Raw genomic sequence first — 27,458 nt, 5'->3', positions numbered from 1 at the left:
AACATTTATGTCTTCAGTTACAAAAAAAATAATTCAAAATGAAATCTTTAAATACATGTCATTCGAACAATGTGATATATTTACTTAATTTCACATGTGGATATCAATACATAGGAAAAACATCTAGACCTATAAAAATCTAAGTTGGTGAATACACAAGAAATATAAAGAAAGGGTTCACCAACAATAGTGTATCTAAACATTTCCTCGAGAAACATGGATCAGATTTGAAATTTCTAGATTTCTGTGCAATTGAAAAAGTTAGCTAGTACTGGAGAGGAGGAAATCTCCCCAAATAATTGAGTACCCAGAAGGTGATATGGATCTTTGAAATGCAACCTTAACAGCTATGGGTCTCAACATAGACTTTGAGATAAATAGTATTTCATAGTTTTCTTAAATAATGGATCATTTAGACTATTATTTATTTTACATAGATGTTTAAAGTTTTTATCACATTCTTATCTTTATCCCTCCTTTATTTTTACATTACTCTAATCCACTGTTATTTCCTATAATGCACTGGTGTGTAAGTGTTTTTAAGAACCATATTGAGATAATCAAGTATTATTTTAATTAATTTAAAGTATAGAATTCGTTTTATATAAACATTTTTACTTAACCTTATATTTGTTTGATTTCAATATACATTTTTTCTTTTATTATATTATATATTCCGATATATTGTACGAACTTTGGGCATTTCTGCCCTCTTTCAAAACGGACGAAAGGAAAGTTGCAGTCAAACCACTCCCAAGCTAAATACAAGCTAAAACACCTCCCACCGAATGCTCAACGTCATATACGTCACAGGAAGTGACGTATTGGGAGGAAACTGACTGGAACATGTGAAGATGCGCATCACTGAGAAGCCTTCACAGGAAATGACAAAATGACGGACAATATTGAAAGGAGAGAAAGAGGCTATACGAACGCTGCGGACATCTTGGGGTTGGAATGGACATTATGCTCGGGACTTGATGTGCCTCCATGTTGGGGGTGGTGGCATACATCCGGTCCTGACCATATTTGGTTGTGGGTGGTATTTACAAACATATGTTTTGAATTGTTTAATTGTCTGACTTATTTCTTGGCATATATATATATATATATATATATATATATATATATATATATATATATATATATATATAGCCATACATGTTCAATTGGAGAAATATATGCACCTGAGGAAGACCTTCTGATAGGTTGAAACGCGTTGTGCTACTTTTATTTGTTTTTTAATAAGTTGTTAATAAATATACATGTTTTAATAACTACCCTGGACTCTGGAGTTCCTGTGTTGCAGCAGTGCTGAGTTCCTGAGGGCAATCTTTGGAAATTCCATCACATATCTCTCTTAAGGATGAAAAACACCATAAGTATCGAGCCAACTTTAATGGGCTCTGAAAATTGTTAGTTGGAAGAAATATTCTTACATATATATATATATATATATATATATTCTCACATATAAAGATTACACTATGTGTGTTTTTTCACTTATTCAATGTAGGTGAAAGAAATTTATGTGTATTGGTTACCAAAGAAACATTGAGTGTAATGTAAACCAAAATATCTCTTTCTGTGTGCGCAAATCACCTTATCCATTTTCCAATTTTATAAAATTTTTAAGTGTAAAGAGTAACATTACATGGGTAATTTTTAGCTGCACCAGACTGTTTTTTTTGTTTGTTTTTTTTTTTTAAAGAACAATTATGTCCTTTATTTTTACCTTTTGAACCTTCTTCCATTGCTCTATGGTCTAGTTCTGACACACAATACTGCAATGCACTGTGTGTTCTGACACATTTGCTTCACAGCCAGCATTAAGTTGTTCAGCAATTTAAGCTAGAGTAACTCTTCTGTGTCATCAGATGGGCTAGCATTCACTCCACATGCACATCAATGGTGCCTGTTCGGCACTTGTTCTTCCCTGCACCAGTTTTGGTAGTTAGTAACCACTGCCTACCAAGGTACCCCACACAAGACTTGCCGTTTTGGAGATGCTTTGACCCAGTAGTCTAGCCATCGGTATTTGGGCCTTGTCAATGTCACTCAGATCTTTACACTTGCCTATTTTTTTCTGCTTCCAACACATCAAATTCAAGACCTGACAGTTCACTTGCTTCCTAATATATTTCACTCTATGACAGATGCCATTGTAATGATATAATCAATGTTATTTACTTCATCTGTCAATGGTTTTAATGTTGTGGCTAATCAGTGTATATACAAGACTTTCCAGGGCTTGGAGTTTTACATAATGGGTTATGTATGTGCTTAATTCCAAGAGCAAGCTTGACAACTGGTACCTGAATAGGGGTTTATAACAATTGTGGCCTTTCAGTAGTTGATAACTGTATAGTCTATTATGAAAACTATTTTTTGAGAATCACTAGAAATGTTAGTTGAACCTTCAGGATGAATGATTCAGGTTTCCAATGCCCCTATCAGTCACAGTATTTTATTTAATTTTCAACATCTTGAAACATTTGTTATTTTTAGTTCTTTGCAATAAAATAACCACATTGCAGCTCATTGACACGTTCTTACCGTATCCAAGCACCCTTTACTGATATCCATTAATATCAACAGTTATTCTTTTTTTTTTCTAGGCTGCGGTAATAGCAAATATTCATTAAGCAATTCCATATGCCATAACTGTTCTGCATGTTATCAACACATTTCTCTAATGGTCTCAGTTATATATTCTTCTCATGTGCTGTTGTGATTACTTACAATCTTTTTTAGTGCTAATCAGTGGACCCAACGTGCAATATTTCAATACCTTTGGATCCATTGATTTTTCAATGAGTTAAGCTATACTGAAGTTATATTAACTCTTTAGCCACTTAAGGACTTATCAAGCATTAAACAATGGTACTAGAAAATATTTTAAATAGCTACTCTTTGCATCTTCATACAGATCTATGCAATAATAAACCTTCAATGTCTAATATCTTAGATGTAGCAATGGACATTGAAGTATATGCTATTAAATAGATCTCAAGACTCAATACTGTATAAACTGTCAAATTCATAAGACTTGGCCTTCAATTTAAACTCCTGGTACTTACCTACCAATAACGTCATAACTGCTATATCTACCTATCCTCACTATTACAAAAAATGTGCCCCATTCAGTCTCCTCCATTGTGTGAGACCTGTACCTGTTCTCTGCTCAAACTCTGACTCTTTAGTTCAACATTTTCTAGGGCTGCACCATGTGAAACTCTCTTCTTTGCTCAATTTTACCCTCCCTAGTCTCTGTTCCTTTACAAAATGTACAAAAAATCCTAGGGAAATTCTCCAAAATCTGTCCCCATTCTAAAAACAAGTTGCAAATTGCATCTAAATATTCATAACTGACCCATCAGTGTGAAAGCGTACAAGGCTTGTTGAAAACCAGAAGGACTTCAATGAAAGCTTCAATGAAATGATTCTGTCCATTTTGTAATCACTTTTTTTTTTAAGATGATGATAAGGTCTTCATCTCATTTTTAAATTTGTATATTTATTTTTGGGCTCAACACCGCATCTCATTAAAGTGGTCTGGGTGCAGTGTCCTCATAAACGTGCAATGTAAAACATTGAAGTTTAAGAGACACTGCAATGTTCACATTGCAGGGTTAATACTGCCTCTAGTGGCTGACTACAGGACAGCCAATAGAGGCAGTTCCTCAATTTACATGTAGGATGTCCCAAGTCTTCAAAAATCCCATAGGAAAGCTTTGAGTCATCGAGCTCCTGTGGGAAAGGCCTAATGTGCGTGTAGCACTCGCCATGCATGTGCATTAGGTTTCCGAGTCGCACTGACATCAGTTAAATGTAGAAAAGAGTTTTTTTGAACATTTTATTTGCTGGGGTGCATGGGCAAGGATGGACTCTTTCATGTTAGGAAAACACTTTTGTATTCCTAACAATATAGTGTTCCTTTAATACAATAATAAAGCCCAAGGAACATCTTTCAATGATTAAGATAAACTAGTGAAAACGATAACAATAAACAAACATACTCAATATTCCACTTGCGAGAAGGATTGTGGTATTAATCGAGTCATAAAATACAAAGAACAAACTTGAAGCAAATTTCGATTAAAAGATTAAGAGTACTTTAATTTGTTTTAAGTAGAGCTAGTATTACCAAGGCAACTGAGCAGATGGGATTCTCAAAATCAGAAAAATAAATAATACAAATAATAACTGTAACAATTATTAACTTAAAGGGACAGTCTAAGCTCCAAAAAACACTTTGCATTATTGCCCGAGTCAACTCCAATTTCTAAAAGAAGCTATTAGAATTTGAGAAATCTCACTGTCACTAAAGACAGCTTACTAAAGCTATGAGTCAAGCAACCAGGAATCCCTAGTTCTGGGTTGTTTACATCAATTTTCTCCATATTGCATGTGTAGTGGGTGCGTTGTTTGTGATCTAACTGATGCTAAAAGTCAACCAAGTTTATCACGCAGTGAACTGAGCTAAGGTTTTGTAGAAACTTATATCAGTGAATACTTTTCTAACAACATACTTTGTACCCCTACTTTTACCCTTTGTGTCACTATACCCCACTCCCTCTAGAATGTCAGCTCATTGAGCAGGGGCCTCCACCCCCTCTGTTCCTGTACGTCCAGTTGTCTGGTTACAATTACATGTCTGGTAGTCCACTCATTGTACAGTGCTACGTAATCTGATGGTACTATATAAATAATAAAATAATAATAATAATAATAATAATAATAATATCAGCAGCAGTAGAAATGCCATCAATTTGAAGAGCAGCTTAAGAGCAGTTTAAAGATGATTGAACTGCTTTTGGGGATGAACTACTTGTCCCATAATCCCCTGTAGGGCAGGCATGGTATGGGATAAATCTGTCCCCATAGACTGAGATTCTCCTTATAAGATAATCCTTTTAACTAACAGTTGATTCTTTTAGAGATGACCATGATATATACAATAGCATACATAAAGCAAATCATGCACTACACACTATTTGAAAAACCTAACCCTTCCCAAACGTATAGATAAACAATGTTAAACCGTTAACAACCAAATATTAACAAAATATGCTAAAATAGTATAACTCACCCCTAGAAGACCAACGTTTGAAAGCTACTCAACCATATGCTAAATCCTTAATAAAAGCATTACAGCATCTTTTCTCATAGGGAGTTGTGTGCTTCTATAATAGAGATACAGCAAGCTATAAGAAAACATATTGGTAGCAGACACAAAATACTTACTTACCGTATATACTCGAGTATAAGCCGAGTTTTTCAGCACATTTTTTGTGCTGAAAAACCCCAACTCGGCCTATACTCGAGTCACTGTCTGTATTATGACAATTTGCATTGCCATAATACAGACAGGGGGGCTGTGGGGGCTGCAGAGAGTTTACTTACCTCTCCTGCAGCTCCTGTCAGCTCTCTTCTCCTCCGCGCCGTCCATTCAGCACCTCGGTCAGCTCCCAGTGTAAGTCTCGCGAGAGCCGCGGCTCTCGCGAGACTTACAGTGGGAGCTGACAGAAGAGCTGAATGGACGGCGCGGAGGAGAAGAGAGCTGACAGGAGCTGCAGGAGAGGTAAGTAAACTCTCTGCAGCCCCCACAGCCCCCCCCCACTGAACTGCCAATGCCACTGGACCACCAGGCAAGGAGAGCCCCCCTCCCTGCCATGTATCAAGCAGGGAGGGGGGGACGAAAAAAAAAATCAAAATAATAAAATATTAATAAGTAAAAAAAATAATAATATTACAAATAAAATAAAATAATAAAAAATATTAAAATAATAAAAAATAATAATTAAATAAAATAAAATAATAAAAAATAATAAAATAAAATATTAAAATAATGAAAAAAAATTATAAAATTGCCCACCCCCCACAAAGGCTCTGCAACACACACACACACACACACACACACTGCACACATACTCATACACACACTGCACACATACTCACACACACACTGATCACACACACTGATCACACACACTGCATTCATACACACTGCACTCATACACACACGCTGCACACACACACACGCTGCACTCGTTTACACACGCTGCACTCGTATACACACGCTGCACTCGTATACACAAGCTGCACTCGTATACACACGCTGCACTCGTACACACACGCTGCACTCGTACACACACGCTGCACTCGTACACACACGCTGCACTCATACACACACGCTGCACTCATACACACGCTGCATTCATTATATACACACACTGTAAATAAATATTCAATTAATATAATTTTTTTAGGATCTAATTTTATTTAGAAATGTACCAGTAGCTGCTGCATTTCCCACCCTAGTCTTATACTCGAGTCAATAAGTTTTCCCAGTTTTTTGGGGTAAAATTAGGGGCCTCGGCTTATATTCGGGTCGGCTTATACTCGAGTGTATACGGTAATTATTTGATCCATCCAAATGCAAGCATTCACTCTAGCACAGCATTTCCCAATTGGTGTTCTGCGGAACCCTAGGCTTCCACGAGAACAAAACTGGGGTTCCGCCGTGATTTGCTCATTGGGTGGCCCATGCACTTAGGGCCACCTGATGGGCATTGCTGAACAGCGGCCTGGTCTAGCACCGCGGCTGTTTAAAGATCGCGACATGGCCCCTGTAGTCTCGGATGCCAGGAGGAAGTGACAGCCTGAGCCTGTCACTTCCTCCCAGACATGAAGAATGCCACACTGGTGGTAAAGAGTGGGGAGTGAGCTGCTGCAAGCAGACTATCACTGTGCTGACCAGGAGTCAGTGTGAAAGTGGCTGGTGAGAAAACCTTCAACAATACACAAGATGAATGGGAAGTCTCTGAGTGATGGCTGAACCCCTACATGTCAGGCTGGCTGAGGATCATAGGAAGGGGAGTTCAGAAACAGCTGAGTTCAGAAACTCAAAACCTAGCCATTACTGAGCTCCAGGGATCCCCAGCTAGCCAAAATAAACTCAGCCATCACCCATCTAGCTAGTGTAAATTCAGGGAAGAGTTATCAAAGTCCATTTCTGGGGTTTAAAAATGTCTTCCAATATATTATATTAACTCTCCAACCACAAAAATTGCTAAATATAAAAAGCATGTCCTATGTATGTGCCAATGTGTGTCAGTGTTTCTGTGTGTATTTGTCACTGTGTATCTGAGTCTGTGTGTATGTGCCAGAGTGTGTATATCAAGTCATGTGTATTTGTCAGTGTGTGTATTTGAGTGTGCATGTATGTGCCAATGTGTATCTGTGTGTGTGTGTGCTAGAGTGTGTATATTTGCGTGTCAGTGTGTTAATGTGCCAGTATGTATCTGTGTGTCAAGGTGTGTGTGTCACTCTATGTTTCTGAGTGTGCCTTTATCTGTGTGTCAGTGTGTGCATCTTTATGTCAGTGTGTGTGTGTGTGTATGTGTAGATGCCTGTGTGTATGTGCCAGAGTGTGTACATCTGTGTGTAAGTGTGTATATGTGCAACGGTGGGTATCTGAGTGTGTGTGTATGTGCCTGTGTGTATTTGTGTACCAGAATGTGTATATCTATGTGTCAGTGTGTGTATGTGCCAGAGTGTGTATCTGTTTGTCAGTGTGTGTATCTGTGTGTGTGTGTGTGTGTGTTTGTATGTGTGTGTGTGTGTATGTGCCAGTGTGTGCATCTGGGTGTGTATGTGCCAAAGTGTGCATATCTGTGTGTCAGTGTGTGCATCTGAGTGTGTGTTTATCTGGGTGTGTATGTGCCAAAGTGTATATCTGTGTGTCAGTGTGTGAATGTGCCAGTGTGTGTGTCTGTGTGTCTGTGTATTTATCAAGGTGTGCGCATTTGTGTGTGTATGTGGCAGTGTGTATGTATGTATGTCCATAAATTCCAGCAAACACCAATACAAAATTCAAACAGATCCTTCACTCAAACACCAATGCTACACATAAATGTACATCTGCATTTTAAAGCCTACGTCCAAACACACCAATGCACCCAAATGCAAACATTACATACAAACACACCAATGTATTAAAACACAAAAATGATATACAAACACCAACATTATACATAAATGCACACTACCATCTGTTTACTATCTGGAGAAATTAGTGTGTGTGTGTATTTTGGTGGGTTCCACGATGTGTGCAAAGTAATTTTGGTGGGTTCCACGATGTTTGTACACTATGTCAAAGGGTTCCACGGGAAAAATTAATTGGGAACCCCTGCTCTTGCATAATAGTAAATAGGATTAATTCAGTTATTTTAACTATAACTTGCTTTGTGAAATATCATTGGCATTCAACGTTAGATAAATAAGAAATCTGGAGGAGGGATGTTAACAAGGAACGAAACTGATGCAATTTTGGGCTGCTAAATAAGCACCAATCACCATGGAAACCAATAGAATGTTTAAGCATTTAGCACTCTGCACTCAGACTAGCACCTTTCTGCCTTGCCTCTAGTGTCTTCGATCACTGCCGTATTTTTACAATACATTATTCATATTTTTGGCTTCAAAAGGCTTCACAATTGATGGTATTACAGCCTTTTATATGTTTCCCATCTCAGAAACAATGAACCCAGCATTTTCATCACCGTGTAAAATGCAATGAATCAAGGTCATCTATATAGGAAACCTGTCACTCTGCAGAAAACCTCTAAAAGGGAAAAAATGAAAGATATAAAGGCTATTTTGCAAATGTGTGATATTATCTTGTGTGCAGATTATATTGCCACCACCATTTTGCATCGTGACTATTCTGCTTCAATATGTTATATAGAGTAACAGCATTTAATATTTACTTTTTATCTTTTGGTATAAATAAAATATAATTGTAAAGATAATGTTTGTTGTAATCCCATACGATCAATAAAACAGTCTACAGATACATTTTACCTTTAAATAATGTATATTATTATTATTATTATTATTACTAATGTGATTATTTTTTTTATTTTTTGTATTTAATCGTTGTCTTGTCTTTTCAACACTGTTAATGTCGCAGTTATGAATTTCAGAATCACTAACCATTTTAAGGAGGAAGATTAAATATAATTAAATTATATGAACTCTTACATATTTAGGATACTGGTTTATTGAACATTTGTTATCCACTTTGTATAACATTTGTTATACAAAGTGGTTAACAAATGTTCAATAACTGCATGGCAAGATAAAAAAAAGACAAGACAAGACAAGAATCACACACAAAATTGCGATTTGAAAACATCACTAAGATGGCCTTGCTATGCCCGGCATTGCTAAATTCATGGAGAACATGTACTGAATCTCTTCTCAAGGCTGCTTAAACATAGAAATGCATGAATGCACAGACCTAGACTGGTAGCACTTATTCTGCATGAATAAAAGGACAACAGAAAAATGAAAAATTAGATTCTTAGGATTTTTAGACACTTGAGAAAAAAACGTAAAAGGGGGACACAATTGAGTAAAAGGTGAAAAAAAATGTTGAATCGAGGTTTACCATCAACATATTACATAGTTACATAGCTGAAAAAGAAACTTGCGTCCATCAATTTCCGCCTTCCTCACATATGTTTTTGCTATTGATCCAAAAGAAGGCCAAAAACCCCGTCTTTAAAAAATAAAGCAATAGGTAGCCATAAAAGGTACAATAATTCTACTGCTTTGAGGGGGCATGGTGACCCAAATGAAAAAAAAATGGTAAGGCATACCTCTTTAATGTACATCAATGTTTCCACATTCTACAAAAATCTTTATCAAGTTTGTAAAAAACCTCTGTAACAGAAATGTTTCTCACATGTGATGAACAACTAATAAATGTAGCATTCTAACACAAGAGATGTATGAGAGCAACAACAAAATATTATACCTCAAAGGTATGGCCTGAAAATGTTTTGCCTAAACTATCCTCTAATGCCTCATGAATCAAATAAATATTGTCATAATACAATACAAAAAATTATTAAAGGGACACTATAGTCACCTGAACAACTTTAGCTTAATGAAGCAGTTTTGGTGTATAGAACATGCCCCTGCAGCCTCACTGCTCAATCCTCTGCCATTTAGGAGTTAAATCCCTTTGTTTATGAACCCTAGTCACACCTCCCTGCATGTGACTTGCACAGCCTTCCATAAACACTTCCTGTAAAGAGAGCCCTATTTAGGCTTTCTTTATTGCAAGTTCTGTTTAATTAAGATTTTCTTATCCCCTGCTATGTTAATAGCTTGCTAGACCCTGCAAGAGCCTCATGCATGTGATTAAAGTTCAATTTAGAGATTAAGATACAATTATTTAAGATAAATTACACCTGTTTGAAAGTGAAACCAGTTTTTTTTTTCATGCAGGCTCTGTCAATCATAGCCAGGGGAGGTGTGGCTAGGGCTGCATAAACAGAAACAAAGTGATTTAACTCCTAAATGGCAGAGAATAGAGCAGTGAAATTGCAGGGGAATGATCTATACACTAAAACTGCTTTATTTAGCTAAAGTAATTTAGGTGACTATAGTGTTCCTTTAAGATTAAACATTCTACAAATCAACCAATGTCCTATTTTGTGAACAAATATTCAAACAAATAATTAAAATCCACTCAGTAACTGGCTTGATTTTCTATCTGTAACATTAATTTAAAAAGCTATATATTATTAATAGTTCAAAATTACCTCAGCTAAAATATAACAGGTCAAAATGGTTTTAGAGGGGGGCGGGGCCTGACCTGCAAGCTAGCTGGACGTGCTTTCTAGCAGCTCCTGCCAAACTAAGCTTTAACAAAGCAATATCAGCGAAAAACAGAGGCAAATTGCCCTAAATTCAGACGGCCGATCTCCCGCTCGGGAACGCACACCCCACAGCAGAACCACTGAAAACCCGCTGCCCCCCCCTTTGGACCGGTGGGGGTTATCCCGGTCCCCGCTGGACACACACTCACCACACCACAAGCGGAAAGCCAGTGTCCTGCAACAAGTAAGACAGCGTGGCTGAGCAAAAATGGCCGCCGCGACTAAACCACAGCAAGCAGACGCAGAAAGCCAGGAGTGGGCGAGGAGCTTCGAGGCCAGATTAGATAAGATCTGCCAAAACTTCTGGGCCCGGGTGGCTGACCGTCCCCAAGCTCATGCAGCACCTGTCCTTACCCACCGACGACCGCAGAGTCTGATGACAGGAGCAGCGCCCCACTCAGAACCGCGACGGAGCAAAATACAGCTGAAACCCACTGAACAAATTCCCGACACAGAGCTGAAGGCGAGGAAACGAAAGAAAGCACCTCAAACACGACACAGGCGACGGTGCCACGGCCCTACTGCATGTTGCGGCACCCCTAATTCAAAGATCAACATGAGACAACCCAAACCACATCACACACACGCCTGGAGAGCCCATACACGTTGTGCTGGGGTAATACCGAGCAGAATACCTCGGGACAAGGCTCTGTATGCGGCTCAACAGGACACATGTGAAATGACTAAGCCACAGTACCCTTCTGCTGGGGACTTGGGGGGTACAGATAAGCGGGTCACCTGTGCCCACTCAACCTGGGTCCATGTTCTGAATATGTCTGGCATAGGCTGAGCTACTTACTAATGTAGGGCAGTTTGTTAGGTGCTGAGATACAGACCTTCTTATCATCAGTCCAGTTTAATACCTGTGTGTAACACTGTACACAATCCTGATATACATGCTTAGCAGAACCTGCCTTTCTTAATCAAACCCTCCCCTGCGTACACAGAATGTGTTTAGAATTAGTTAATTTTTGACATGTGTTCTTACCCTCTTAATTATTATCTAGCATAGTGGGCACTTTATATGACCTGATGATCACACCCTATACCTTAACTATACCACATTCTCCCTGCATTTCTTCTCATGGTTATAATGATAATGTATAGCCTGTCTCGTTAACAAAAATTGTGCTATTGTTAATTGCCATGATATTGTTCACGCTGTATTCTCTTCCATTAGCTTGGAAGTGCTGTCGTGGCACAACAAGCTTGTTTTGTAAACCTAAGCACTGAAAAATAAAGAATTAAAAGTAAAAATAAATGGTTTTAGAAAAATCCCATAATAGCCATTTTGGTATGTTTTTTAAGTAATAAATCCTGCAGTTCTGCCCTCGACTTAAATATTGTTTACAGAACTGTATTTTATTTTATATTATGCGTTTGGCAGATAACCTCTAATACAGAGCAGTAAATAACAATTGAGCATTAAAAAAAGTAATGTAACAATGTTTTCAACTCAAATAATAAATATTCTATTCATATAGTTAAAACAAGAATAGCAATAAGGCAGAAATCCGATGAGGGCTTCTATCAAAGTACAATGGTTGTCACTGTAGCTCATTAATGGCTAGCCTTGGCAACAATAGATGTTTGCGTAATGTGTTTATCATGATGGTCAATCAAGGGCTGGATCTACAACTTGGCTTAGAATCATGGGAAATATATTGGCTAGCCATCATGGGAAACAAATATAAACATCTTAGGTGCCAACGTTTCGCATGTCTGTGTAGCTGGTTCTACAATTGCTTTATTTTCCAGCTAATGTTGTAGTAGATTTGGAACACATGTCCTCCACGAGATGTCACATAGATTTTCTGTGATTTTCTCTATTCTGTAAAAAATATTATGCAATATATAAATGTGCCTAATAAATGTAGTTCTTGTTCATGATAGAAAATGTAGTTTTACATGTGGAATTCAAAAAATCTTCATGTTATGTTTGACCCACCGGCAACAAACTAATAGACTAAGAGGGCCAGGCCCACCCTAGGGGGACCCCACCTGGATTAGTTTGGTCATATGTTTAAAGGTGGAATATAAGACAGCTGCAAATCTACTTCTCCTTTAGCCAGAATCATAAATGAATGGCTCATTCCATATTCCAAGTCCACACATTGTTTCAACTACAATCACTGCCAAACATTTGCGGGTTGTATGATGATGGTGGAAACTTAATTCCAGCTATCTTGGAGATTAACTAATTAGTTGTATAAAATGGTATTGGACTAGATCTCCCATAATGCTCTTAAAGCTATAATGCTGGCAAAGCATCAGGGGAGATGTGGTCCACAAGATCTGGAGTGCCCAGGTTTGCCTACCCCTGGCATAATTTCTGCTTCAGATGAGAACTGTTCCTTCATTCAATGAATCTCTATGAGGAGGTCCTGATTGGCCAAAATGGCATTTGGCCCCGCCCCGTGCCGATTTTAGCCAATCCAATGCTTTGGGAAAGCATTGAATTGGCTAAAAATCAGGCCATTTTGATGATGTCACAAAGGGGGTGGAGCCAGTGTGGCGCAGGAAATAAGGTGAGCTTTAAACTTGGGGAAATGAGGGGGGGCAAACCACCTAAATGGTGGGTTAAACACTTTAGGATCCGGAATATATGTTTGTGTTCCTGACCCTATAGTGTTCCTTTAATAACACTGCATTATTTCTACCTACTGCACTTCCAAAGATTTAGCAGATTTGTATTCTGGATCTTCTGATATCTTAAAAGACACATGCAATCAACTTTTTTTCATATTATGCAGAACCTTGCACTGGTGCATATATTGACAAGAGCACGACACTGAATCCCTTCGGTATCCACTTTTAACTATGAAAATATAAACTAAAGTATTAACCGAATGGCTGTTGGTACTCTTCATTTTCACTTAGATTGGGGCAATGAGTTGTGTGTTGGATTTTCATATGGTGGCACTATTATAATGTCAATGTATTTTTAGGATGAAAAAACGATAGTAATGTAGAATACATAGATAGATAGATAGACAAACAGATAGATAGGCAGACAGACACATACATACATACATATTTTCAAGAATGTTGGCAAACGACTTACCTTGTAAATCTAAGGATACAACAGCGGTATCATCCTCTAGTCCTTCAATGACTTCACATTTGTATCTGCCATAGTCTTCCAGTGTTATATCTGTGATTACCAGAGAAGCATCATTGTCACTTGCTCTCTGTAGGTAAACCCTGCCCTGGTAGCTGCCATAGCTCCTTCTGTGGTGCCCCATCGAAACGAAGACATCCACCTCCTTGAGGTAATCTGAAGTTAGTTTGGTCCACTTGATTCGGATTTTATGAGTTGCTGTTCCAGCAGATACTGAGTCGTGTACAAATTTGCAAGGCAGAGTAGCATTGCCACCTCGATGGGAAACTACTTTTGTTTGCTCCACCTCCACAGTCAGACGTGGTCCATTCTCTATGAAAGTAGAAAATAAATTATTGCAATTAAAATTCAAATTGAATTAAAATTAAGATACACAGTTAAAGTGTAACTAAAGGTTTCTGCAGACACACTTATAATTACAAAGTGCCAGTGAATAGTGATTGTCCTGACATTAAAAAAAATAAGCAGTCTTTAGCCTTATCTAATACTACAAAAAGGGCTAGATGAACCCAATCAATATCTCTATCCATTTCATTATTATTATCAGTTTATCACTATCATAATTTCCTTTTATTGCTAATAGTTAAGATGTTCTTGGATTAAACATCTGCTTAATTATAAAAAATACCTTTTACCCTTTGGCAATCCAGTTGTGGACCGTATTGGACACTATGTATCTGATGTCTCAACTTGAAATGATTACGATATAAGGAGGAAGACTTGCCATCGTACATAGGAGTACAGATCTACTATTGTGCATTGAAATTAGGAATGTATGTTTAGCCGTTGGAAAGAGGCAACAGAAAAATGGCATCAATGTTTAGTAAGTTGGAAGTAACCTAAACCTAAGTAAATAAATGGGGGGGGAGTTACGGGCAAAACAGTAAGAGCCAATAAGAACTACACAACCTTAAAAATAGCACCTGGAAAGCTTCAGTGCTTTATATGTACTGTGGTTTCAGCCTGCTTATGTGCTCAAAAAGGCAAGTTCTAAGACCATTTAATATGCGATAAGATTAGAAGTGGTGACAATCAGTTGATTAATTTATATTAAAAAAATTGTAAAGAACCTCATGATGTACCTCTCGCGAAAAAAAATACATGTTATCGCTTTAACTGTTATCTAATATTTTAGCTTAATGACTTGTAAATTTATAGATTACATTTACAGCCAGAGATTGTTATACTTTTCTATACAATGTCATACTAATAAAAAGTATAAATTTACTAACTTTCTTGGCAAATATTTTAGCTAGAGCAAGCATCAGCTTAGTAAGTAACACATATATTTGTTGGCAATCTGCCAGCACAATATATATATATATATACACATACATTCAAGCTGCCTATCTGCATTAAGCTGAACATGTCATATGCAGCTTTTTAAACCTATCTACATTGATCCCTCCATGAACAATTTTTTAACATTTAAAACTTATTATAAAATGGAATAAATAGTTAGCATAGAAAATTAGACCAAATCTCTTTGACTGATGTTTTAAAATATGTAAAATATGTAACAAAATGATATGCATTTTAATTTTCATCTATTTGTCCATCTTTTGTTGAACTAGCTGGGGGCAAAACATTTTGAGATTATGTGATATCCCTTATCTTTGAATATTAGACATGATTTGGAGTATTTGCATGAATGAAGAAATAATATTTTTGAAATATCCAATTTGCGTGTTTTTGTGTGTTTGCCTAAGAGGGCCAGGCCCACCCCACCTACCAGGCCCGGACTGGCCATTGGGCACACCGGGCACACCATGGGCCAAGGACGGCAGGGGAGATCACAGGATCTTCCCGGCCGGTCTACGCTAATCGAGCGCTGGCCCCACTGTGTTCCATTAAGGGCCGGTGGGGAGATCAAAGATCTCCCTCACTGGCACACATGCAGTGTATTATGGCCGCTGGCTGGGGAGGAAGGGAGACAGGAGACCACCCGGAAGAGCTCTATCTTGCAGCTCTGCTGGGTTCCTCTCACGATATCTGGAGCATTGTCATGGCAACGTCCGGGGCTTGCAAGAGTGAGCTCTAGTCCCACAGGCTAGAGTTCACTCACCACGAAGACCACCAGGAATGGCAGCATGGTTCCCCCTCCCAGGATAAAGGTAAGAAGGGAGGGGGGATACAATGCCTGTTGTTTTTATTATTATTATTAATATTAAAAAAAAAAAAATCATTAACCTGCCTCCCGTAAATACACAATCCCATCAAACACACACAGCACACACACTCACACACACACACACACACAGGCCCCTCACACACATAACCCTCACACAGCAACCTAACACACACAGCACCCTCACACACAAACAGCACCCTCACACAGCACCCTCACACACATCACCCTCACACAGCACCCTAACACACACAGCACCCTCACTCTCACAGACAGCACCTTCACACACATCAACCTCACAGAGCACCCTTACACACACAGCACCCAAACACACACAGCATCCTCTCACACACACACAGGATGACAAAACACACTCTATCTGGCCCCGCCCCCCGTCGCTGTGATTAAAAAATGCCCGGGCCAAATTTATTTCCCAGTCCAGCCCTGGTCACTACCATGCTGTCTCCTGATACTGTGTTTGATTGGACCCTTAGACTAATGAAAATCCATCCAGAGGAAACATAAACAATATGGGCTTCACCATGCATGATGCTTGCAACTCGGTGAACGGAGGCCACCCACCTATCCTAAACTATAAACTTCAAGGAGTGGGTTATAATGTGACATAAAAGTGCATTATTAAAAGTGTTCCCAAAGAACCTTTAACCCCTTCCCGACCGTGGACATATCAGGTACGTCCGTCAAAAAATGGTCCTTAAGGACCACGGACATATCTTATACGTCCACGGCGAATTAGAGCGCTGGAAGCACTCTAACAGTATTGCAGCGATGACTCGATGTCAAGGCATCCTGCAATAGCCACCTCTCTGCCGGGCCACTGGGTGATTGCTCCCCCGGAGCGATCACTTCCGGGCTGCCCCACGTGGCGCCCGGCAGTGAGGCAGAGCATCGGAAGCCATCAGGCAGGCTTCTGATGGCTTCTGATGCTCTGCCTGTGCAGAGTAAATTAACCGCTTCCCTCATTTTCCCTCCCTCCTTCCCTCCCTCTCCCTCAATTCCCATGTACTTACTCAATCACCCCCACCACCGGCGATCGGTCTTCTTCTTCCCCCCTCTGCAAATTAGGACTCCTAGAGGCCATGTGAGTGCTTTGAAAGAGCGGTCAAATGGCCGCAATAGCTGTCCATAGTACTGCCAGCAGGGGGACTGCCTGAACTGACAGGCAGTCCCCCGGCAGGTGAAAAAAAGTAATAAAAAAAAAAGTTAAAAAAAAAGTTAATACATTTAAAAATACATATTATATCTATATATATATATAACGTCATACTAAGTGTATTTTTGTAATAATATATGCATATATTAATATAAAAATACACAGAGTAAAATTACACGCAAAATAAGGTATTTTAGCCCCCAGAGAACCCAACACACCTATACATGGGTGGTATCACTGTACTCAGGAGACGTTGCTGAACACATAATGGGGTGTTCTTTGGCAGTAACCCTTAAAGTTAAATTGCTATGTGTGTCAAAAAAATCACCAATATTTTTTTTTTTTTTAATTTGGCATAGATTGGTGATTGGTGGTAAAATGGTTGCATGAAAAGAGTTAAAATACCCCAAGTTTAATACCTAAAGTTGTCTTCTTTTAAGAAAATACATTCATGGCAAGGGTTATTCAGGGACTCCTGACAGATATCAGTGTTACTATGTAACTTGCGTTCATTTTGAAATAAAAATGGTTTGGAAATTGCAAAGTACTACTTGTACTTATAGCCCTATAACTTTCCAAAAAAAAAAGCTAAGAACATGTTAACATTGGGTATTTCTAAACTCAGGATAAAATTTAGAAACTATTTAGCATGGATGTTTTTTGGTAGTTGTAGATGCGTAACAGATTTTGGGGGTCAAAGTTCGAAAAGTTTTTTATAGTAAATTATATGATATGATGAAAATAATAGTATTTTTAGAAAGACCATTTAATGGCGAGAAAAACGGTACATAATATTTGTGGGTACAGTAAATGAGTAAGAGGAAAATTACAGCTAAACACAAACACCACAGAAATGTAAAAACAGCCCTAGTCCCAAACGGTAAGAAAATTAAAAAACGGTCTTGTCAATAAGGGGTTAAATGGCAGTCTCAATAAGTATGCATTGCAGGAAGACCAAATGCCCATGTATGCCATACCGGTACCTAGATATATTGCCTATTATGGCAATTAGTAATGACACTGCCAGGACTCAGTTACGGAGGTGTTCTAGAAATCTTCACAAGATATGGCCACACTGTGTGACAAAATTCAACATCTTACAGAGGTGCTTTATCTTTGGGAGTTATTTAGCTGAGACAGCCACTATAGCTGAACATTATAAGCCCAAGACCAGATACTTTTGTATGCGATTGAGGCTTAATATCAATGTATAAACACTAATCCTTGATTGCTCATTTTCAGATGCACACAACAGTTCCTCCTTCTGTGGGAAGTTGTTTGAACTAATATTAGTTAATTAAACCATCCAAGAATATTAGGCTCTTTACCATTAGGAAGATACTGTCTATGAAGAATTTACACAATGACCCTGAGCTTATAATCAAATTTTAAAAACAATTTCATAACGAATTCATAGCAAGTAAAAATGCATTGTATCGATGTATGACAAGCATATAGATGTGAATTTTCCATGTATAATTATTTTAATATATAAAAAAATAGGTTCTTTTTAACGCATTAATGCTTACAAAAATAAAATAAGAGCATCAAAATATATTTACATTGTTCATTTTTGCTTATTTAAGAAAAACAAAGCAAAATATAGTGTTTTAGGAAACCCAGTTACTTACTTAATTACCTAAACATTCTAGAAAACATTCCTGGCTCTCCAAAATGAACGAATATAATGCTATGTCACACACAGAGCTAGTCTTTCTGATACTAAAACAACCATTATTTTCATTACATTTATTCCTCTGAGCAATTTGTTAGTAAACTACCACTAAATGAAATGTATTTGTTACCCTATAACTAATTCTACCAATTTCGCATTGAGCCAAAAAAAAAAAATACAAATGATGTCATCATCTTCATCATCTCTAGTTATGGTAAGGACTGGATGTTCTATTTACATTTTTACGGTTCATATTTTGTTAATACAATTGTTAAATACTACATTGATAAGACTTTTGCATTAGTGCATTATCTACCTATATCAAGTAGCAAACATCCTGCTAAAACCTAGACCAGATTGTCCCTAAATGTCCTAAACATAAAGTAAATAATAAAGTAATGCTCTCTGGCATTAAAAGACTGATTACGAGTCTTTGAGAAGGTTACAGGGAACAAATGCTTCTCTCACAGTGCATTTCCTGACTGGGGACAGTGAGGACAAATGTAAACAAAACACAGACAGTGATAAGAACAGGAGACAGAATAAAAAAAGCAATGAGCAAATTGAACAAACCTCTTAGAAATTGGCCATAACCCAAGTAAAATCAATTCACAATAATAAAATTGCCACATTATTATTACCATTTTAACTTGTCTTTTTATTCCGTTGTAATTGTTTAAAGAATATGTCTAATAATATCTATGTTTCTATATGACATCAACATTACCAGTTATTTTATAACATTGGACTGTGTCCCATAAATTATTTTTTAAGTACTATTAAAAAAATCGCTACCATTAATTTTATGAGTGTTTTTAACAATGTAAATAAAAATATGAGTTGCTAATGTTATTCTACAAACAATTTAATTTTCCATGAACTTAAATGCATTTTAATGCATTTAATGTTGTAATGTGTGGCTACTGATTTTGAAAACAAAAAACAAAAAACTAAAACAAGTTGCTAGCATAAGGCCCTATTGAAGACAATGTTAACTCAATTCTCTGCATTAACTGTTAGAAGCAGAAATTTGAACATCAATCAAACCTACAGCACTTTGGTAAGGTAACCAAGGTAAGTTGATCTAGATATATCAAGAAGATGTCAAGCAGGGATATCATTTCTAATTAGTGGGGTAATAGCTGCTTGATCCAAGGAGACATCTGACTGCTATTTTGGGGTGAAGAAGGAATTTTTTCCTAATTTGTTGCAAAATTGGAAGCACTTCAGACTGGGTTTTTTGCCTTCTTTTGGATCAACAGCAAAATCAAATGTGAGGAAGGCTGAACTTGATGGACGCAAATCTCTTTTCAGCTATGTAACTATGTAACTATTATGGAAATTCATTGTTTTAACTATGCAATGCTTTGTGAATATTCCCCTAGATAAACAGAGCTAAATAAATAAATATATATTAACCGATGGATGTATTGCTTAATGAGACATGGATTTAATGACAAATATTATCCTGTATCTACAAATATCTGTACAGGACATTCTTGATGGTGCTGTTGGTGGGGAATAGGACAAGGAAATAGAGGTGAAGAAATAATTAAAGTCTCACAGGTGTAATTAGTACGCCGGGACATACCTTGCCTCACACTCTCTCCTGCGGTGCCAAAAAAGGGGACTTGTCATAGATACAGGAAAATAAAGGGTTAAGAAAGGCCTTTGTCTTAGTGAAATCTTTCCACATCTGCAGGGGTTAAAAGCAAGTATTTTCTCCCATGTCTGCTATCTGTTGCAAGCACCAACTCTGTTTTTGTTCTCACAGATCAAACAGACATAGAGAACTCAGACGGCATATTTCAGATAGGACGTGCTATACATGCGCAGTAGACTAACTGCAATACGTAATGTTATATGAATAATTCACTGAAAGGACTATGATTGGTTGATTTTGCCTTCTGTTTTATACACCCCTAAGAAAACTGTGTTTCTTATATATACAATGTAAAAATCGAATATCTCTTGAACTTTATATGACTGACGTGCTCATTAAGTGTTCACTGCGGTGAACATATACAGAGACAAAGAACGCAGAATGTGTTAGTGCATAAGTCCATGGCAGTGTAAGGGTGTAAGACCCTGTAGAATTTTGATGCCTAACAAACTATGTATGGAGGGAAACATGTTCATTGCTACAGGCTTACACTTATTATAGTCTGATGCCTCTCAATATGTGCCCAAGAGATATTTGTATCCAAGGTTCTCTCATAGAAGTATATTGATGGCGCCTGAATGGGTGATCATGCACACTGCCAGTCCCTGTTACTACAGTGCAGCTCATACGCCCACTAATGGCCAACTCGCAGCTTCAATTATGTTGGGGGAACATTAAAAGATATTTTGTAAAGAGGGGGATGGACATTAAACAGGGACTGGGGAACATTATATGGGTGGGTATATAAAAGAAACAAAGCATACTTCACACATATTCATACACTCCATATGTGAAATAATACTACAATGATACTACAGTTTATCCCCTCTGATGAGCCAGATTGGCGAAACATGCGTCAGGGGTTCTGACAAGAGCACTTAATAGCCACTGTATCACAAGTGAGCTCAGGTACGGCTTATAATGGCGTTTACAGAAATTCACTAATACTTGTCCCCATATATTGGGTAAAAAAAAAACCCGGCTATCATTACAATCTCCAGCTTTCTTTCATTATATTGATTCTAGGTGTGGGAGGTATTCCTTATACATTCATTTTGGAGTAACAGGCATTTTGGGTTAAGGGGTGCCCTCGAAGGCACAGAATTAGTATTTACTTAGTATTTACTTTACCTCTCCCTGTTATCACCCCTATTGCTGCAGACATGTATTGGCTACATTGTTTGGCAGCGACTATTAGCTAATATCATGTTGCTTTTTTGTTCCCACTACATTGCTGGACTTTTTTAGTTGCACCATCTCTAGCGAGACCATTTAGCCTGTATTACCAGCATTTTCTGATATCTTAGTATTCTTATTGCAGCATAGCACATTATTATATGAAGATTTTTTTTTTCTTTATAAAAGGGAGGGAAATGTCCCCTTATCCTTTTATTTGTAGTTTAGATTTAAATTGTGTTCTATTCTCCTTTTACTGCTGGTCTGCTAGAGATTTTTTTTTTTTTTTATCCTGAACGCACAAAGCTACAGCCTGTACTACCTTACTCTGTATTCATTATCCCTATATTTGGGTACCTATATTTGACTACCAGATTTTCATATACAGACATTATAGCTACACTCAGCATAATTGTTTTGTAAATATGTACATTATTATTTCTGTTTGAATTTTGTTTTCCTTTTCTGTTTGTTTCACCTCTTAATTGCTATATTAAAAGTTGTTTTATTTTTAGAAATACCTAGCCTATTGATATTTGCCACTCCACCAGCGATACAGTTATTGTTTTTCACTCTCTCCTGGCAGTTCTCATTTTTTTTTCTCATTTATCCACTCACTACATTCATGAAAACAGCCAGGAATTAATACATGCATTCACACTCTACTTACATGCAGTCATGCATTCACCCCAAAAGAGACATACTTAAGCTCATACATCAAACTACACAATACATGCTTGCATCCACGTGATACATGCAGAAAAACACACATGCAAACATGAGCTACATATAGCATTCACACATCACACACAGAAACACTCACATGCATTGTTACACTACAAACATGACATTTAACATAGAGAAACACACATGTATATTTCCAAAATTAACACACAGAAATAAACACATACTTGCATAGAGGCGCACATGTATGGTGTGCTAAAACAAACAATAAACAGAATATATATGTACATGCATTTATACACAAACATTATATCGAAAAAAATATCTGCTTGTTGAGATGGTTTTATGAATGCCTACAGAGTTTTTTGCAAAATGGTTTTGCATATGTCTGCATATTTACTTAATACTCTGAGCGCTGTAAAACATTTTTTTGGGTGTAGATATGCAGAAGACCACCATCAGGGGTGACATCCGGTACTGAGTTACGAGGCATTACGGTGCCCTAGGACCTATTATTGCTAACTTGTCAAGTTGGGGAGATAACAATAATACATATCTCCTTTACTCAGACTGCATTTTGGATTTAAAGGCATTGTGGGCCCTCTCATGGAGTATATTGTCAGACCCATTTTTCTGCTATGCAGCAATGTTTGGAGGAAGTGATCTCTGATCACTTCCCCCTAGCATAAGAAGGAAGCCAGGCAGGGGGTGAAGAAAGCTGAGCAGGACTTGGAACCCAACCAAACCCTAGAGAAGCCACCCTCCTCTAGCACAAACGTAGGAAATGAGGACAGTAATCAATTTGCTTCGTCAAGACAAACTACTATTTTTTTGTATTTTTATATATAGGGCCGTCCACAGGTTTGTGGTGCCTATTTCATTTTTTGCCATTGTTTTGTTGCTGTACTTCAAAATATTGAATTTGAATGACTTAAAGGCTAAAGTGCATATTGTCATAATGCTTTTCATATTTACATTTTCACTATGCTTTAAAAAAAACTAAACTGTAGTTATGCTAAACCAGCGAGGAGTAAAAATAAATAATTAGACAACCTAAGGCAAAGAGCAAATACTTTCATTAATTTTAGCATATTAAATAAAAAAATGAATTACAGTTTTTTATTTGTGCTGATTTTCTCTTGATTTTAAGGCAATTGGAGAAATTAATTCAATGCTAAACAATATCATCATTATTAAGAACGAGTCAACACATCCTAATCGAAGTCTATGACTTATACATATCAGCAGATGCTGGATATATTCTCTGTTGTTGCTCTGCCAATCCTCTACTACAGGCATCTTTAGTTCCTAATTTTTGTTGTTGCAATTTCCCATAAGTTTTGTCTTCAACAAGCGAATGTATGCACTTTCAAACTCAGTGCAGGGAAACCGTTTGTTCAACCAACTATACAATAAACAAAATGAAGTTGCTAAAATCAAATTATAACGTCAGTCTGGGGAGCCAAAGTTACCAGGCGAGTAATAGCTGGTTCTGTTTCTGCAAAAATATCCAACACAACATGGAAACCAAACTTTCAAAAAGAAAAAGGCACCCAAACGGGGAAGAGAAATATAAAAAAATAACATATATCTTTAAATTAATATTCCAGGCTGGGACACTGTTACAAACACTGCAAAGGGGAAAAGACATCTGTCATGCCACTAAGGCACGAAATGTGTAGATCTGATCTTCATGGCATGTCCCTCCCCCCTTTTTTTTTTTAACACTGATCAGCTACAACATTTAAACCACTGACAGTTTAACCCCTTAAGGACCAAACTTCTGGAATAAAAGGGAATCATGACATGTCACACATGTCATGTGTCCTTAAGGGGTTAAGTAAATAATATTGATTGTATCGTTAAAATGGAACCTGTCAAGGGTTGGGATGTATCTCAGCAAGTGAACAGTCAGTTCTTAAATTTCATGTGTTGGAAGTATGTAAAATGAGCAAGTGAAAAGATTTGAGTGACTTTGACAAAGGCCAAATAGTGATGGCTAGACAACTGGGTCAGGTCATCTCCAAAGTGACATGTCTTGTGGGGTGTTCCTGGTATGCAGTGGTGTAGTGGTACAAGGAAATTTAACCAGTCAACTGTCATCAGGAGCATGGGCACCCAAGACTTATTGATGCATATGGTAAGTGAAAGCTATCTTGTCTGGTGCGATCACACAAAATTGCTTTTGTAGTTTAAATTTATGAAAAAATCTAATGCAGGCCATGATAGAAAGATGTCATAACACATAGTGCATCACAGTTTGCTGTGAATAAGGGCTGTGTAGTCACAGAGAGTTCTCATGATGACCCGAGTCCACCACTCAAAGTAAGTTCAATGGGGTAAAGAGCATCAAAACTGGACCTGGAGCGATGGAAGAAGGTTGCCTCGTCTGACAAATCACATTTTTTTTTAGATCAAGTGGATATCCAGCAGCGTGTACACCTTTTACCTAGGGAAGAGATAGCAGCAGGATGCAGAAGAATGCACTCTGGCACAGGTAATGCTTTGCTGTGAAACCTTGTGTCCTGGCATTCATGTGGATGTTACATTGACACATTTCACCTACCTAGAGATTGTTGTAGATCACAGCCACCTTTTCATGGCAATTGTAATCCCTGATGGCCACTTTCAACAGGATAACGATCCTGCCACATTGCAAAAATTGTTCAGGAATGGTTTGAGAAACATGACAAAGAATTCAAGGTGTTGCCTTGGCCTCTGAATTCTCCAGATCTAAATCTCTGATTGTGGGCATTTGTGGAATGTGCTGGAACAACAAGTCCAATCCATGGAGGCCCTACCTCACAACTTGCAGGACTCAAAGTACCTGCTGCTAATGTCTTGGTGTCAGATACCACAGGACATGTTAGGAGGTCTTGTGGAGACCATGTATCAATGCATCAGAGCTGTTTTGACAGCACGAGAGGTCCTGCACAATATTAGGCAGGTGGTAGTGTATATTTTTAATAGGTGTGTTCAATCAAGGTATATATACCCCCAAATGAAAACATGCATGTATTTAATTGTTCATTTTTTTCATCTATCTAAAAAAATCTGATTTCTAATCTGCAGCTTATGCAAGTCCTGCCTCTTCTTTCCCAACCCAGGCAATCGGTTGCTGCCCAGTCACAAACATCCCAATACAGCTTATGAGAAGTGTTTACAAAGCAGTTGCACTGTCCAATTACCTGCCTCTTGAGTTTAGCTCCAGGAAGAAACAGGACTGTTTATCTAATTGACAGTAAGGTGGGTGTAACAAGATTAATTTATAAAAGTGCCAATTTCTGCACTCTTTTTTTTTTTTTTATAAAAAATGGCACACTTTTCATACATGAAGCACTTCAGCAAGCTAAAGTGTTCTAGGTGTTTGGAGTGGACATGACTGATATCTGTATAAGAGACAAAAGGGCATACTTCCTCTGGTGCTGGGGGTCTTAGAACCTTGGGAGCTGTGGGTAACCTACATACGAAAATAAATTATTATAGCTAACACCTCTGTACAAGATGAAAGCATTATTCTCTTGGCTGTGGTTGATGAGAGGTACTTTCAGTAAAATAAGCTGTGAAGTGGACTAATGTTGTTTCTTAGGTGACCGTTGTAAGGTTGTATTTAACAGTCACACTAGGAACTGGAAAATATAGGGAGCTAAATAATCCACTAACCAGAAAGTGCTAGAAAAATGAAAGGGAAAGCGATTCCATAGCAGAAACCCTAGTTTAGCCTCACAAACACACAAATGTATACATATAGATAGAGATGTATATATATATCTATAGAGACAGGAAGTTAATGTTGTTTATACACAGACACTATTACAAAATGTACTCGTATAATTATTGAGAGAGACAATCTTAGCATAGGTGGACACTTGAATTGGTCAAATTATTCCTGATATGAGATATTGAACTCTGACTTGTTTGCAACCACTTACATGTGGAACTGTTAACTATAACTGTAAGGAGCAATCAGTGTTATTTGTATATTTCACTATAAAACACAATCACATATAAATTGAACTGATAACCTAGCATGCAGCTAAACCTCTACACGTTTGATCCGACTCCTGGAAAATATAGAATTAGAAGGCTTTGTAGCGACTGTATATTTTAAAGGTCTGTTAAAATAGCAAATAACTGCTTGTTGATTTCATTCCATAAAATAATCCCATTGCTTTTTGATGACATCAGTACCAGTGGTAAGAGCATGAAAAGTTTTGCCATTAAAGTTTTAAGATCAATACGTTAAAGGAAGGACAGATCAGGTAATTACCTCTACTGTGTGGATTGGTGGTAGAGGATCGTATTGAGTGGAGTCTTCTCCACACTTCATTCACTTAACCCCTTAAGGACACAACTTCAGAAATAAAAGGGAATCATGATGGAATATTTCCGTCATGTGTTCTTAAGGGGTTAATATATTGTGTTTATTTACAGACAATGATTTGTATTGAACTGAAACATTCAAATCAAGGAACCCGAGTTGGAATTCTAGTCTTTGCAAAAGTACTATAAAGGCAGAAACACATAAGGCAAGTCTAATGGCTACCCTATAAAAATAAGGACATTTTCATTTTAGTTTGATTAGGCAGATTTTTAGCATTCTTTTAGTGATTTCACCTTTAAATTTTTTAAATGTAGAATAATAGTTAATAAATAGGTAATTGGGAATATATACTCCTATATGTAAAACATTTATTTATTTTTAAATAAATTTTCCAGTAAAATGAATCATTGTTTGCAAAGGCACTACTAAAGTGAAACCTCTACAATCGTAGAATATACTTGATCGCTCCCCAACTCCAACGACATTGTCTAGGTAGACTCTGCAGAAAGTGTACTCCAACTTTCATGCCAGATAAAAGCAAGTCACCTACTCCACGTTAAAGAGACTCTGAATTTTGGTCTGCTGAGGAAAAATGATGAGCCCTTTTTATCTGGACAATGCCCAAGTATTTCCTGGACTTTCTCTTTCCTCTTTTTTTTTTTCTCCATCTGAATGCTAATCATGGTTGCAGTATAAGTAGCTGTCACTATAACCAGTCCCAGATTGTTTTCTGCCTACCCTTACCTTTAATTTGATGGCCTGGTTAAGATAATTCTT

The 27,458-nt window shown here is 37.6% G+C and overlaps 1 protein-coding gene across 1 annotated transcript in view; it reads right to left on the bottom strand.

The window, feature by feature from the left end:
- Positions 1-27,458, bottom strand: part of HAPLN1 (hyaluronan and proteoglycan link protein 1) — a 122,033-nt gene that overhangs the window by 24,588 nt on the left and 69,987 nt on the right. The window contains exon 3 of the mRNA XM_063453711.1: positions 13,801-14,169. Coding sequence (XP_063309781.1) covers positions 13,801-14,169 — 369 coding nt within the window. The remainder of the gene's footprint in view (positions 1-13,800; positions 14,170-27,458) is intronic.

Source organism: Pelobates fuscus, chromosome 5, assembly GCF_036172605.1.
Source record: "Pelobates fuscus isolate aPelFus1 chromosome 5, aPelFus1.pri, whole genome shotgun sequence".
Classification (NCBI taxonomy): domain Eukaryota; kingdom Metazoa; phylum Chordata; class Amphibia; order Anura; family Pelobatidae; genus Pelobates; species Pelobates fuscus.
The sequence above is the reverse complement of the archived record's forward strand: the minus strand, read 5'-3'. Positions and strand labels throughout refer to the sequence as shown.